Source organism: Callithrix jacchus, chromosome 17 (genome assembly GCF_049354715.1).
Source record: "Callithrix jacchus isolate 240 chromosome 17, calJac240_pri, whole genome shotgun sequence".
Lineage (NCBI taxonomy): Eukaryota > Metazoa > Chordata > Mammalia > Primates > Cebidae > Callithrix > Callithrix jacchus.
In genome coordinates, this window is record NC_133518.1 from 11,135,672 (window position 1) to 11,151,492 (window position 15,821).

Consider the following 15,821-nt stretch of genomic DNA (forward strand, 5'->3'; position numbering starts at 1 on the left):
AATTATTTCCTAATCATTTTCCTGTTTTAAAACCTGCTTTGCTTGAAATAGATATAATGACTGGTGTAATGCAGGGGAGAAAAGATTGTGGCATTGAACAGGATGGCAGCAGTGGTGATGGAGAAATGTACAGAGTTGAGCTGTGTTTGTAGCAAGCTATTTTGACTTGCTGATAGATTGGATGTAAAAAGAGAGGTAGAGATAGAGTAATAGATGATTTTTATTTTTTGAATTGATAATCTAATGTATTTACTGAGATAGAGAAGAACTGAAGAGAAAAATAAAACAATAAACGTAACTGAACTGAAATTATATCTACCAGCATTTGGAATGCCATGAAATGCCTTATAGAAGCAGCCTTTATAAGATTAGCATAGCTGAAAAAAAAGAGAAGAAAGAGACCATGTTCACAACATTTTAAAAGGCAGATTAGATGAGTGGCCTCCAGAGTGGTTCCAGAATCAGACCATTTTATTAGAATTTTATGTTGTTTTGAGAATTTTATTTTTAATTCACAAATGTAGTAATAATTACATAGACACACATGTGCCTACCACCCAAATTGACAAGGGAGGATGAAAAGAAATAAGAATAATAATATAATCTACCACCTACTGTTTTATTATATTTGCTTCAATTCATTTTTATGCATAAAAGAAATAAAGCATTACAGTTAAAAATGTCTTCTGTATCCCATCCTTGGCACTTGTTTACCCCACTATCATGAATAAAACTAGGTGCCTATTTTCTCAGTCTGTATTTTAATATTTGGAATATATATATACACATCCGTTAGTAATACATAACTTTATGTTTTGCTTTAATTTTATCTCCTCTGTGTGTTTGTCTATATACACACAGGATATATATATATTTATAATGCATATATATACATATGCGCGTGTATATATACACACGTGCATATGTATATATGTGCGTGTGTATATATACATATATGCATATATGTATATATATATTTATATATGTATATACACATATAGACACACACATATGTGTATATATATACATAAACACATATGTGTGTGTATATATATACACATATATACATATTCCTACAGATTTTTAAAAAGTTTTTTGTAGCCAAGTGGTTGTGTGTATATAGCAATATAATAATTTTCCCAAGTTTTTAAACTCCCTAACCATTAGTTTTCTCATCCATCAAATGGGACAAACCTATATAACACCTATCTGATAGGCTAATTTGGAGATCAAAAGACTTCATCCACGTGAGGCTTGGCAACCAGAGTCTGACACAATGGTATGCCCCTAATAAATGCAGGCTATTGTATAGTAGGGATGCTGGGGAAAGAACTCTGTTCTTTAAAGAGCCTTAAGAAAGGTCCAGTGGGACTGCTATGTGGCCTGGGGATATTGGACCTTTAAAACCATCTCTGCTCTGCCAATATGCTTGCAGTAAACTGTACTATCTATGGATATTGCCAATAGTTAAAGTGTTGTATCCTATTTGACTGTGACGCTCCAAAAGTAAAACTGTGCTTATCTGTGCTAATCATCTTTGTATCACTAGCACCTACTAGAGTCCCTGGTATAGAAGAGGCTTTTAGTAAATATTTGCTTAATGAATAAATGAATGAAATCTATTATATCCCCCATGCAAACAGAAAATTCTTTTCTGTGTGAAAAATAACTGAAAGCATTTTTTAGAGCAAATTTGAGAAAACAAACTTTTTAACATTACAGTTGATACAGGTACTATTACTTGCTGTTTGAACTTGTCACAAACTACAAACCTAAATGGCCCAATATAATAACTGAATGTTAAAGAAAAGAATGGAAGGCAAGGGCAAAAAATGTTGATAAAACATTGTAGAATGCTCCCTAAACAAGGGAACCCCTGTTTGGGTGTCATACATATTATGTAAAAATAATTCATTAATAAAATGGAATAGCAATGAATTTGTTTGCATACACAAAATACTGTATATTCTGTCATAAAAATACCATATAGCAATGTTTTTATCTGCATTTAATAATTTTGAAATGAGTGTTTTAAACATTACCATTTCACTGTACACACCCATGGAATTTGACTCAGAACATGTTTTTAAAACGGTGCCTGATTTCATAGTACTATATTTTCAGTAATGTGCAAATATTTAAACAACTTAAATATAAAATTTTTGCTCATGTTTTTAATGGATGTGGTACCCCAGTCCATTTGTGCCACACTAAATCACAACAAAATTTCCTAAGTTAGATGGATATTGAGTCATGTAAATAACACACAAAAATCAATTGCAATGACAGTTGGGCTAAATACAGAGTGCACTAAGAATGTGGTAGGCATCTACGCATTATAGAAACTAGACATTCAGTCCTGGATAGTTATTAGTAAACTCCAGACGAATGCCTCTAAATCAACATCACTAAAAATCGCTTACAACAACAACAACGGCAATGAAATCTCTGCACAATGAACAGATTTCTGAATCACAGATGATAATCAAATTATTTTGAACAAAGCTAAACACCAAAACAGTTCAACATAATTTAGTAATTGGGACACTTCTTGATATTTGTTTTTAATTAAAGCAAATTTAGTGGGAGAAATTATTCTCCAAATTTTACAAGTTAATTTATAAATGGTCTCCTGCTCATCCCTATTCTTCAAGTCTGTATTTTAAATGTTATGCCACTGAGATTTTATTAATAAAATGTTACATATCTAAATGTTGATACATTGCATACATGATTAAAGTGTTAGATGCACAGTGCATATTAACATTTCAAACACATATAAAACTATTATCAATATCATGTGACTCTCTTTTCTGTTCTTTATATTTCTTTTCTTTTTTTGAGATAGGTTCTGTCTGCTACACAGGCTAGAGTGCAGTGGCATGATTTTAGCTCCCTGTGGCTTCAAACTCCTGGGCCCAAGTGATTCTTCCACCTCAGCCTCCCTAGTATCTGGGACTACAGGTGCACACCAATATGCCCAGCTAACTTTTTTTTTTTTTTTTTGGAGAGACAAGGTCATTGCCCAGCCTATTTTTCTAGATGTCCATAAATACAAATTAGCCCTGAAAAGTGTTCTAGAAAGGGTTTTTATTTTTCAGAATATAATTATATTCATATTCTCCAAGTAGCAAGTTAGAATACATGGCATATATTTGCCACGAAACCTTTCAGTTAGAAATGTAAACAATAAATCAACTAAAAGAGTCCAATCTCAGCTGCTAAATAGAATTATTTATAACACCTTTGGAATATAATTATGTGAGCTACACTTAACCATCTGGCATTTTGCTTCCTGCAGACAATTTGCTGTAGCATATAAGAATATTTTGTTTGTGTTTTTGTTTCTTATCAAACAGATATGCTAAAATTCTGTTTAGAGAGTAACAGCATTTTGTTATAACTTTCAAAATAAGGTCCATTTTCAGGAGCTTGATATAGAAGTAAAGAAAAATTATTAATATTAATAAAATATCAGCACATACACTGAAAGCATCTAAGAAATTCAAAATACAGACCACACACCAAGTAATGACTTGGTATCATATTGAATAAAGGTCCTTTGAAGAAGTTGGAGAATTATGATTACTGAGTAGGCTAGATAATTAAATAATTACACATTTTGATTGAAAAATATATGTAGTTCATTAAAATAAGGACTCTAATTCCACTTCCCTATCTAAGCTTCAATTCAGATGCCAAGTTTGTAGTTTAATTAGAATAAAAGACCGACATTAACTTCAATGCAACATAATAATTCATAATAATGATTGTATATTAATCTCTTGAGCTTGCAGGAATATAGCACATGACATATGGCATGGTACAGGCACCTGTGTGATCCTTTAGGGACTTAGGTGGTGCATACTAATTAACCGCTGAAAAATAAAATCTGTTTCCTTCTGAGAAAAGCTACCTCAGTGTTTATTGGCTTAAGCCATCAAAGAAATTAGACAAAATACTATTTATTAGGCTGTGTTTGCACTCATTAAAGCTTTGTCTATATGTAAGCACTGGAACTGCTTCTGAGTTAATTCTTGACTGAATCGTGCATAAGAAATCAGAGCAATCATGCATTTCTTTGGCCTTGATGATTGGATTTTGGCATCAAAAAATCCATCAAAATTACCATTTTGGTTACAGAAAATTATATAAATCTATATTCAAACAAAATAATCTAACCAGAAACATTAAAATTTGGAGCTGCTTCATTTTCTTAAATGCTGCTTGAAACTGCCTCAATGTAACCCTCTTATTTATAAATTCAGATTCAATCTGAATATGAAATTATAAATGTCTTAAGAAACATGTCATCTTGCAATAAGCAAGGTACCAAGATTCTTGACAGTCTGAAGTCTGCTAAAGGCACCTTAATGTGTATACCTTTGTCAGGCAACAGAAACATATTATGAAACTGAAACTTTGGCTGATTAAACAGATCATTTAAATTGAGACAGATAGATCTTAATATTACTTCTCGGGGGAAGAAATGACAATGCTAGAGCGTACCTAGAAAACAGAAACTTGAGCAGACACAGTAATGACCAGAAAAGGCTATCTTTTACACATTTCTTTTGCTATGCTTCAAATTCATGTCACCCAGAAGTTATGAAGTGCACAAATCAACCCACTTAACTGAGAAGAGTTTCAATGAATGGGATGCTTAGGACTTGGTGAGGTTTTTAAAGATCTTTCCGAATAGCAAATTTTAATGAGGCATTTTAAAGTTGACAATTTAAATTCATACAACAAATAAAAACTCACTACTGTGGCTGGGCAAAATATTTATTTTCTCAAATACTGTTTTTCTGGTTTGTTTTCTCCCTGCACTGTGTCCATGATCCCATGGTGAAACTGTTATGTTGTTGATATATTTATTGAAATAGGTGGGCCAACTTCCTTTCCACTCAACATATGGATTGGTAGTTTAAAATAATTCCTTTCTATTAAGCAAATGTGCAGCTAGGGCACATTTAAATAGCCCATTAAACCAGCGAGATGACAATGTGTTACCCTTAGAGAAAGCTTAATTTTTGGAGTAATTAATTACACATTATCAGAGAATGTCTCATGAGAACATTTTTGGCTGGCTCTACCAATTGGTTGTATAAATAATTATAGATTTTCATTTGAGGCAAATATGCTGATTCATCATTAGTAAGATAGTAACAGGTAATCATTCATTTTATTTTTGTTAGCATCTATCTTTCCTGTGGGGAAACTTACTATGTGTTCTACATTTATTTAATTTTAAATGCCAATTGATTATTCTGAGTTTAAAAAATAACAAAAGTGTGGTTTTAAATCACAGCACCTGCTTTTCTTTTGTCAGTGAAATTATATAAGCATTTACACAAGGAAAGTGTAAGACTTGTGGTTTCTGGTCTCTTTTTACTGTTTGTGAGCCTACTTGTCATGATATTCCACAACCAGTGCACTTGCCTTTTAATGCTTTTTTATGTATCTTCAAACTTACCTACGTATATATACCACTGTTGGAGTGGGCTACTATCATCAGGAATAATGTCATTTGTTTCTTCAAACTCCTTTATTATATCAAAAAAGTGACAGACTGTGCAGTCTGATCATTTTTGGAGAAATACATTAAATTTTTCAATTATCTCACTTTCTAGAATCAAAATAATCTGATGTTTTCTTGCAGTACCCAGTGTGAAAAACAAAAAAACTGAATACCAGTGGGCCCAAAGGAGAAACATCCTCATCATTGTTATTAGCTGTGGACAAGTAATTCAACCTAGTGCTCTCATTTTTGAATGGGTTGTTGTGGGAATTAAAAAAAAAAATTCTAGAACAGCATCAGTGCCTGGGCAGCAGGCACAAATATTAGCTGCAACTGAATTGTTGTCACAGAGATAAAATAGATACAATGGATCCACTTTTCTTTTCTCATAATGCTTCCATTAGTAACAAAGATTGACATCTTCCTTGTTACTGTGACTCTTCCACTTATTTAGAAATGTCAACTAGGGTTTTCTTGGAACGTACAATTAAGGTAGATTGGAAACTCTTAAACTTCAGTGTGTTTAAGAAACATCTGGAAATCTTGCTGAAGATGTAGATTCCTAGCCCTCCCTTTTGAAATTTCACATTTTAAGAAACAGTGATTTAGATCTTTGACTTAGCATGGGCTTAACTTGCCCTCTTATAGGAATATTTTGTCAATGTCCTTCTTCCTGACTTCTGGTATTCTGTAAAGACTCTCCTCACTTTTGAGTGAAAATTAGTTCAACTATTGTGGAAGACAGTGTGGCGATTCCTCAAGGAGCTAGAAATAGAAATTCCATTTGACCCAGCAATGCCATTACTGGATATACCCAAAGGATTATAAGTCATTCTACTATAAAGACGCATGCTCCCGTGCCATTGTGGCACTGTTCACAATAGCAAAGACTTGGAACCCACCCAAATGCCCATCAAGAATAGGCTGGATAAAGAAAATGTGGCACATATACACCATGGAATACTATGCAGCCTTAAAGAAGGATGAGTTCATGTCCTTTGCAGGGACATGGATAAAGCTGGAAACCATCATTCTCAGCAAATTGACACAAAAACAGAAAACCAAACACAAAATGTTCTCACTTATAAGTGGGTGTTGAACAGTGAGAACTCATGAACACAGGGAGGGTGAGGGGACTAGTGGAGGGAAAGCAGGGGGAATGGGGGCTAGGGGAGGGATAGCATGAGGAGAAATACCTAATGTAGATGACGGGGTGATGGATGCAGCAAACCACCATGGCACGTGTATACCTATGTAACAAACCTGAACTTTCTGCACATGTACCTCAGAACAAAAAAGACTCTCCCCACTTTCTTTCAAGTACCCAGTCTTTGTTTCCTTTCCCTAAATTCTCTGGGACAGTTTTGTTTGTCAGTTTCAGTCAGGGAATGAACTAGCCTCGAATTAAAAGCAGCATTTCCAGGCCAGGCAACGTCTGATAGAATGGCTGGTTACATAGCATGCACTGGAAAAGATCATCTATAACCCTGTCTCCTCAGGGAGAGGCAAGATATATTGCGTGAGAAAGCTGAAATTCCAGTGATGCTTTTGTTACTAACTAAATACATGACTATGTCCACGTTTCTTGCTCACTTTGGGTTTAGTTACTGTATCTGGTGGAGGTAATTGATAATACCTTCTCTGGTTGAAGGCCAGATCTCAGGGCTGAAACCAGAATCTTTCTTAGGCTTTTTTTTGATTCTGAGACTTAACGCTTTTCCACGAAGGGCAGTATCTCATGTGTACCCTGACTGAACACAAATTTCACTTTTACACCTTTGCCACATTTTCTTCAGAGAAAATTTATGATTCATTATTTCCTGGTGCAATTCTATGTTTGAAAGATTGTGAGAAGTCCTAGACATGTAAGTGACTCAGCAACAATTTAAACCTACTACCAATTCACATAACACTTGCTGTTAACTTGCTCAGGATTTTATTTATTTAGAGCTATTGGGGTGGGGTGGGGTGCAGGGGGGTGCAGGAGGGTGAGGAGGGGACTGAAATAATATACACTTGGAGGTACTCTCAGATAACTACACCATAGCAGTAATGCTGCTAGTTAAGAGATTTGTTGCAAAGATGTAAAGCAGTATGTATAGAAATTCTTGGACATCTGCTTAAGTTATAATTTAGTTTCTCCACGTATCTCTTAATAGACTAATAAAATCCATAGTTTACTACAGTTTTCAAATAATAACTAACATATAATTTAGAGGTGAGGAATACAGAATAAGATTTTTCTCTATACAGTGTGTCTTCCCTAGGTACGCAATCTTTAAACAAAGATGAAGAAGAAACGTATTTTCTGCTGTCAATGCTATTGTAGGTTATGGGAATAAATTCATTTAGAAATTTGTTCTGAAATAGTGAACTACCAAACTGAAATAGTTTGCTTTTCTTAGTTTTAATTTCATCTGGAATGAGTGACTGGAATGAACACATCAACCTTTGGTTAAATATTTAAGTTCTTCTGGTATAAGGCTTTGTAGCTTTGGGCTCACATGTGCTTGCATATGTATTCCCACATCTTTTCTGATGATCTCTGAAGAGGAAGAAAGAGCATGAATGCCTAGGCATGCATGAGCCTGGTTATTTCTAGCCCTTTCCTATACACAGTCTTCAACATGGCAAATATTTTCAAACAAATACATTGGTTTAAAGAATGACATTGTAAGATAGCTTCATTTTTCATCTAAAAATATGTGCACCTAGGCAATTTCAATGAAAGTGGATTTCTGCTTAAATTATCTAGCTAATTACCTAAATTCCCTGCTTTGCTGTGAGCATATAAAAATTATTTAGGGTATAAAGCATTGAAACTTATAATCAAGTAATCAATATTAATTAATTGTTTCCCCTCAACTTTAGTTTGCTTTTAACCTATGATTAGGTTTATACTCATCACTAAAAAGTGAAAATGTGACTGGCTACAGTGGCTCAAGCCTGTAATCCCTGCACTCTGGGAGGCTGAGGCGGGCAGACCACAAAGTCAGGAGTTTGAGACCAGCTTGCCCACCATGGCAAAACCCTGTCTCTACTAAAAGTACAAAAATTAGCCAGGCATGATGGCAGGCACCTGTAATCCCACCTATTCAAGAGGCTGAGGCAGGAGAATCACTTGAACCTAGGAGGTGGAGGTTACATTGAGCCAAGTTCATACCATTGCACTCCAGCCTGGGTGACAAGAGCAAGGCTCCATCCCCCGCCCCTCAAAAAAATGACAACTTAAACATACACAGACTGTCTCCAATGTTGCTCTGGCAGTGTATTATGGAGAAGTATGTTTGAATTAGGTAGAGAAAATTCATATAAAATATTCTGAAGCTATGTTTTCTAAGGGGAATTGCTTTATCCAATATATATATATAAATCATTGTTCAAATAAATTTCTAAAGATAAACTAGGCCGGGGGCGTTGGCTCAAGCCTGTAATCCCAGTACTTTGGGAGGCCGAGGCGGGTGGATCACGAGGTTAAGAGATCGAGACCATCCTGGTCAACATGGTGAAACCCCATCTCTACTAAAAATACAAAAATTAGCTGGGCATGGTGGCTCGTGCCTGTAATCCCAGCTACTCGGGAGACTAAGGCAGGAGAACTGCTTGAACCCAGAAGGCGGAGGTTGCGTGAGCCGAGATCATGCCATTGCACTCCAGTCTGGGTAACAACAGCGAAACTTCGTCTCAAAAAAAAAAAAAAAAATTAAATTAAAAAAAAAATGAAAGAAAGCTTAGTTTTCCACATGAGAAAAGAATTGAAGTGTAGAAGGGACACTCTTACAGTAACACTGCATAAACTTGAAGCATGAATGTTTTCTACATTTTCATCTTAGTCACAATTAAGGATAAAGAAGAAAAAATATCAAAAGTTTATTCATAGAATCAAGGAGCTTTTATTGATAAAAACAACTATTTCTTTCATAGTAAGTTCTTTTTGTCAGAGGCAGAAATAGAAATTTGATGCTTTAGAAGATATTTTGGGTTTCAAAGAGAAAGTGCTACTTTACTGTACAAAATATGTAGTACTCTGTGAAAGCTGCCTTACAGCAAGAGTTTCAGAAAAGATACAAGAAAGAAAACCAATGCGAGACACTTTCATTTTAAAGTAGTCCCTGTTTCAGTGTTTCTAACAGAAACAAGAGAAAAAGTACTAAGAAATATTTTTCTCCCTTATAAGACATACATCACTCCTGACATTTTTAGAAAACCAACTGAGGCAAATTAGGGGTTTCAAAGCTAGTCACCTTTAAATTGTTGGGAAAAAAATTTGCATTTAAATTGCTCTGCATAGCTTGAGATTTTTCCCTGGAATGTTTATGGCTCTTTTTTCATTCATACTTAAAAAAATACAATTTCATAACCAGTGTATTACTACATCTAGTTGTGTTAAGAAGAGAAACTTCATTTCATAAAATAGAAACATTCAAAGTGGTTTAGGTCAACCAATCACTCAGTCAGAATACTTGAATTCTTCATATTGAACGCTTAATAGTGAAATTAATCTGAAACCATATCAATCTCCATTTCTTATACAGAAACTAGGTCATTAATAGCTCTATCAGAGAGAATAAACTGTGTCCCTATATGCTCTGCTGATAGGAACAAAGATAGTCCAGAACTTCATGGAAATTTATCCTCAAAATAGTTCATATATATATATTTATACATTTATATATAAGATTTATTTTTAATGGGTAATTCTTAAGTATCATTTCAATAACTTGCTTTACATATTCAGAAATGTAGATACAAGAAAAATATTAAATGTGCAAAATGTTCTTTTTATATGTACATTTAAAAATACAATGTAGTAATAGCTTTAAACTTGTCAAAAAGCTGTTGGGGAAAATAAGCCTTCAATGTCAGAAAATCTGGTTAAATTAGAGCTTTTGCTTGAGAAATTGTAAACAAACTTTTAAAAATTCTCAGAGTTTTCTCAGTTCTTCCCATCCAAGACGCTCTTGAACACATCAAGTCCTGCTTTGAAGTAAACATGAGCTGAATTAATGCTGTTCAACACCTTGGATAGGGCTTCTTGAAGGGTCTCGTCTGTTGCAAGGGGTTTGCAGTGTTCCCAAGCCTCCACAAGTATTGAAAACTGGCCTGTCCGTTCATCAAGGTGGTACAGGATGTTTCTGAAAAGAAATACAAAATGTATAAATGTTTCATGCACAATGCTATTTTTCTATCAAAGGTTGGAATGAATATTTCCAAGAGTCAATGATGTTTTCAATAAATGAATAAATTATAAAAATATAATATAACTATTTTTCAACTCCTAATGAATTAATGAATTTAAACACTGATCACCAAGTTTCCCATACTGATGAGAAAGAGAGAGACGATCAGACATTATATACCTCCTGATGGAAATACACAACACTATGAAACAGAAAAAGAAAGCAGTTGTGATAGAAAAATTATATCTGAATCTGATGATGCTTCTAGATTTAACTGCTAACAAATACAAGAAACAGAAAAAATGTGTTAATTAGACCACAATCTATCATTAGCAAAATATAGATGTGGAAAACTTTATAAGATAAAAGACCCAGTTTATTCAACAAGGAAATTATAATGCAATATATCATTCAGGAGGAACCTAAATAGACCAGAGTTTCTCAACCTTGCCTTCTTACTATTCCGGCTAGATAGTTCTCTATGGTGGTGGCCATATTGTGGCTCTCTTGTGTATTGTAGGATGTTTTGCAGTATCCCTGGCCTCCACACACTAAATATCAGTAGCATTCCTCCTTTATTGTGAAAACCAAAAATGTTTCTAAATATTGACAAAATATCCAAAGCAGAGCAAAACTGTCCACAAAAATATCAACCAATCACAAAGCACAGACCTTACTAGAGCTGTATCTAAACAGTTTAAAATATGAGACATAGTACAAAACTGAGTAGAGATTATTGGGTGATATCAGGAAATTGCAAATATTTTATATGTGATAATGGTATGATCAATGTTTTCTAAAAGTGCCCTTATCATTTAGAAATATTAATAGATACTGAAATATTTGCAAATGAAATGTTATGATGTCTGGAATTTGCTTCAAATGTTTGAAGGGAAGATGGGAGAATAGAGCTATAGACAGTATGGGGCGACACAGATGACAATTCGTCAATAATTGTTGGAACTGGGTAATAGAATTTGTTACACTGTTCTCTCTTCTTTTATATATGTTTTACATCCAGAATATCATCTTCTCACAAGTGTCGAATCCATAATAAGATGGTGCCCTGTAACTTCGTCAAATTGCTGAGAAAGATAAATTTGATTTGGGAAAGTCTAAGACAGTCACCTTTATTCATTTATAGATACAAATAGACGCATTTTGTTAGGAAGCTATGAATTATTGCATCATTGGCTTATTTCCCAACTAAAGCAGCTGAAATCCCATGCTCTAACAAGAAAGGAAACATGTAAATAACTGAAATACATTTTTCTAATTATTATAGTAGAGATGTAAGGTCTAGTTATAACAGATGACAGATTGCTACTGGGAAAGGTCAGAAAATGGTCTAAAATGGAGAATAGTTACACAGCATCTTGAAAGATTATGGGAACTACAAGTTAGAAATGGAAAGAATGGCATAAGAAAGACACAAAATTATAAAACAGCATGATAGCCTAAGTAAAATCAACGTTAGCATTTCCGTAAGACCAGAGTATAGGGCCAGAATGGGCAATGATAGGAGCAGACATGGGAGAACAAGCCATAATCATATCACACAGGGCCTGGTATACCAAGGTAGTAGATTACACTTGTTCCTTTAAGCAATAGGAAACCAGTGAAAAGTGGTTTTCTTTTCACTAAGCAAGAAAGAAAAGTGATTATCTTTCATTTTGGAATAATCACGTTGGTTGTATTATAGGGCCTGGAGAACAGAAGGCACTTAACTCAGTGAAAAGTGACAAAGACTTAAATTACACAGTGATGACTTAGTTTGAAAAGATGGCATCAGGGTCACAGCACAAAATTTATTCATTTATAATTTTCTCTAACACCAACATCAACACGAGAGAGTTCTTCATCACCATTTCCTCTCTCAGCAATGCTTCACTGACCCAGCCTCACCAGCGCTTCTCACCACGTACTCTGTAGGGATTAATGGGCAGTGAAATCTACCTAATCCTGCAAGCCAGAACCCTCTAAGTCATCTGCTTTCCTTACATGTCCAATTGGCTTCTGATATTCATTTATTCATCTCTGTGTCTTATCTGTTGTGATATCCTGATCCATATTTTCGAAGATATATTATGATCTCATTGTTTTATACTTCAGAGTGAAGAACATATTACTTCTGTATCAAGTCTAATTCAGTGCTGTGAAGATAGGAGGTCTTTAGTCATGGTGATTTAATTTACTTAAATTTTTATCCAGCTTACTTCATGCTGGTAACTCAGTAGACCCTCAATAATGTTGATATAAGCCATATTAATTCAGCTTATTTTGGATTTTAAGCCCCAATTAATTGAAGAACAGATTTTATATCTTTGGAGAGAAATTTCTGTTGAAATGGTGGTGGGAAAAGAAGATTCTTGAACAGATAAATTATTTCAATGATTTTGTTCAAGACAGAAAAATTTAAAGGGGAACTATCCCTAATAATGCAATATTGTTGTGAAACATTAAGTTTACTATTGAAGAATATTAAGTTTACCATGCTCCCATGGCTCCCTTATGGAGAACACCTTTTAGTTTTGTAATTAGTGGTGGGTGGGTAACAGCTGCCTACTTGGTATCTTTTTGAGTTATGGGTAAATACAGAACACTTGTTTTTTTTAATAAGAATAGCCTGTTTAAGAGAGAATAAATATGTGGATCAGAATCTGCTCAGGTCCTTCAGCCTGGAAAGCTGTCAGCCCCTGAGGCTCTCAGCTCAGTAGGCTGCTGGTCCCCCAGATAGGTCCACTTTGCTGTTCTATCTAGTGTTTCCAATTGTCTTCAGTGCTGCCTGGGTCTCCCAGCTGCATTGGTACTTTGTACAATATCCTTGATTTTCATGCTTATGAGTAAACTTGGCATAGTATTAAGAAAATAGAGCAGCGCAAGAAAGATACTTTCAAAATTCTGAATATTCTTGAATTCAGGTTTACACTTTGTATTAAGAACAATATATTCCCTGAAAATGAGTGGGAGAAAATTACCTTCCAGGTGGAGTAGCAGGTGGGTTGTGAGCAATGCTGCAGCACAAGGGCTTGCAGACTATGGAAGCGCTGCAGCTCAAGGAGCACATAAGAGCAGACAGCACTGCCTCTGACATAGGGGAAAACCCCACCTGCCTCATCACCAAGACTGCTGACTTGACCCACATTCTGGTCATCTGGTCTGTGAAATGCACAGTCTATGCCCATGCACACAACTGCTCCGGGCCTCTTTTACAGATGAGAAACGTGCAACCTGGGAATAAAGTATATGTTCAATAAATACAAAATTGATTCATCATCCAGAAACAGGAACTGTCAGACCCCCGTATACTCATAAAAATTTGTCTCTACTTCCAGAAGCAGAACACTCTTTAAAGCAGGCGTTTTCCCCTTTTTACTCCCCAGGTATTCTTTTTTTCTTTTTTTGAGACAGAGTCTCACTCTGTGCTCTGTCACCAGCCATCAGGCTGGAGTGCAATGGCACGACCTCGGCTCACTGCAACCTCCACCTCTTGGGTTGAAGCAATTCTCCTGCCTCAGCCTCCCGAGTAGCTGTGACTACAGATGCGCACCACCAAACCCAGCTAATTTTTTTGTATTTTTAGTAGAGACGGGGCTTCACCATGTTGACCAGAATGGTCTCGATCTCTTGACCTCGTGACCCACTCGCCTTGGGCTCCCAAACTGCTGGGATTACAGGTGTGAGCCACCGTGCCCACTCTCCCCAACTATTCTTAACATTAAAGAGATTTTCAGGAGAAGCCATTCAACCATACAAATGTAATCATATAAGAAATTATTTATGTATGTACATGTACGTATCTATACATCTATTTTTATCTATAGAACTTTTGAAAATGTTTTGATATCAAAATGACTTAAACAAAATGGTAACAATCAGTGAAATACATATTGAAAGTTTCCCTAAATATTAGTTCTGTTTCATAAAAATGAGAAACCAAATAATTTTAGAGAAACTTCAACTGAACTGTAGATTGCTCAAAATGAAGATGAAACTGCCTAGAATATTTTTGTACATGACAGAACCTATACAAAGGTTAGTTTTTTCAGTCTGACATAAGCTTTCTTCATTGTCATTCAGGAAAAAGAATCACTTTCTGGTGCCAGGATACCTATCAAACATATTTACATTCATAATCTACTATTTAAACAAACATAAATATAAATGGACATATATATATATACTTATGTTAATTATTTGTAGGAAAATGATTAAAAAGTCATTTAATAATCAAGATATTTTAAACGTAAAAATGAATTAAAATGTGTTTTAATTATTCAGTCATATAAAAAGTACTGCTTTGTAGAAAACTTATACTACTTTACTAATAAGAATAAACAAGTATAATAAAAAATTAATCGTTTTTTCATAATGTTTATAGCTTTGAATTATCTTCCTGCACTTTATGAGTTTCATGTTTAATTATAAATCATTAAATGGGAAATATATTTCCAGAATTTAAGAGAATGCAATCGATATTTTAAAATTGTATCAAACATTTTATTTCCATTCCTTGAGGACATATATCTTAGTATACTGACAAACAAAAATATTGTAATCACTGTTATGAAGAACTACTCCTTAAATGAGCTGTAACATTGCAACTAGTATATTATGGGGGGCATGTTTAATGATTCTCAGGCTGTTATAATGACTTTTCCACATTTTCAAAACCCAATGGCATGAGGTACATTTCTACATAGACATTCTATGCTTATTAAATGTTAACTATTCATATTCAATTTAATGATGAGATGATATTAATAAAATATGCTCATAAAAGTTACAGATCAATCCTGTGATGACAATTTGTGTAAGCATGAACAGTCTCTAATATAGTTATACAAAATTTGCCAATAACTACCATAAAATATCTAAAAGAGATATAATATAGAGGAATAAAAATACATCCAAAAAAAAATTTCAGGTATAAAATACAAAAAATTAGAAGGATTACTATCTTTAGCTGAAAATCAATATAACATTTCCTAAAGGCCAATGCAATAGAATGTGGAGTATGCCAACACTCCATTCTCCTAACTAGTAAGCGACATAGTAACATGCTTTTATAATGACTGTAAACAAGCCATCTGAGCAGAAATGGATCTTTTTTTAGTTTG

General features: G+C 34.5%; 1 protein-coding gene across 13 annotated transcripts in view; it reads right to left on the reverse strand.

Annotated features, from left to right (window-relative positions):
• Positions 1-9,390: 9,390 nt before the first annotated feature.
• The window catches only part of NAALADL2 (N-acetylated alpha-linked acidic dipeptidase like 2), a 1,449,120-nt gene continuing 1,442,689 nt past the window's right edge, over positions 9,391-15,821 (reverse strand). For all 13 annotated transcript variants that reach the window (XM_054246909.2, XM_054246903.2, XM_054246907.2 and 10 more), the window contains one exon: positions 9,391-10,656. In XM_054246909.2, coding sequence (XP_054102884.1) covers positions 10,458-10,656 — 199 coding nt within the window. In that variant the 3' untranslated portion in view covers positions 9,391-10,457. The remainder of the gene's footprint in view (positions 10,657-15,821) is intronic.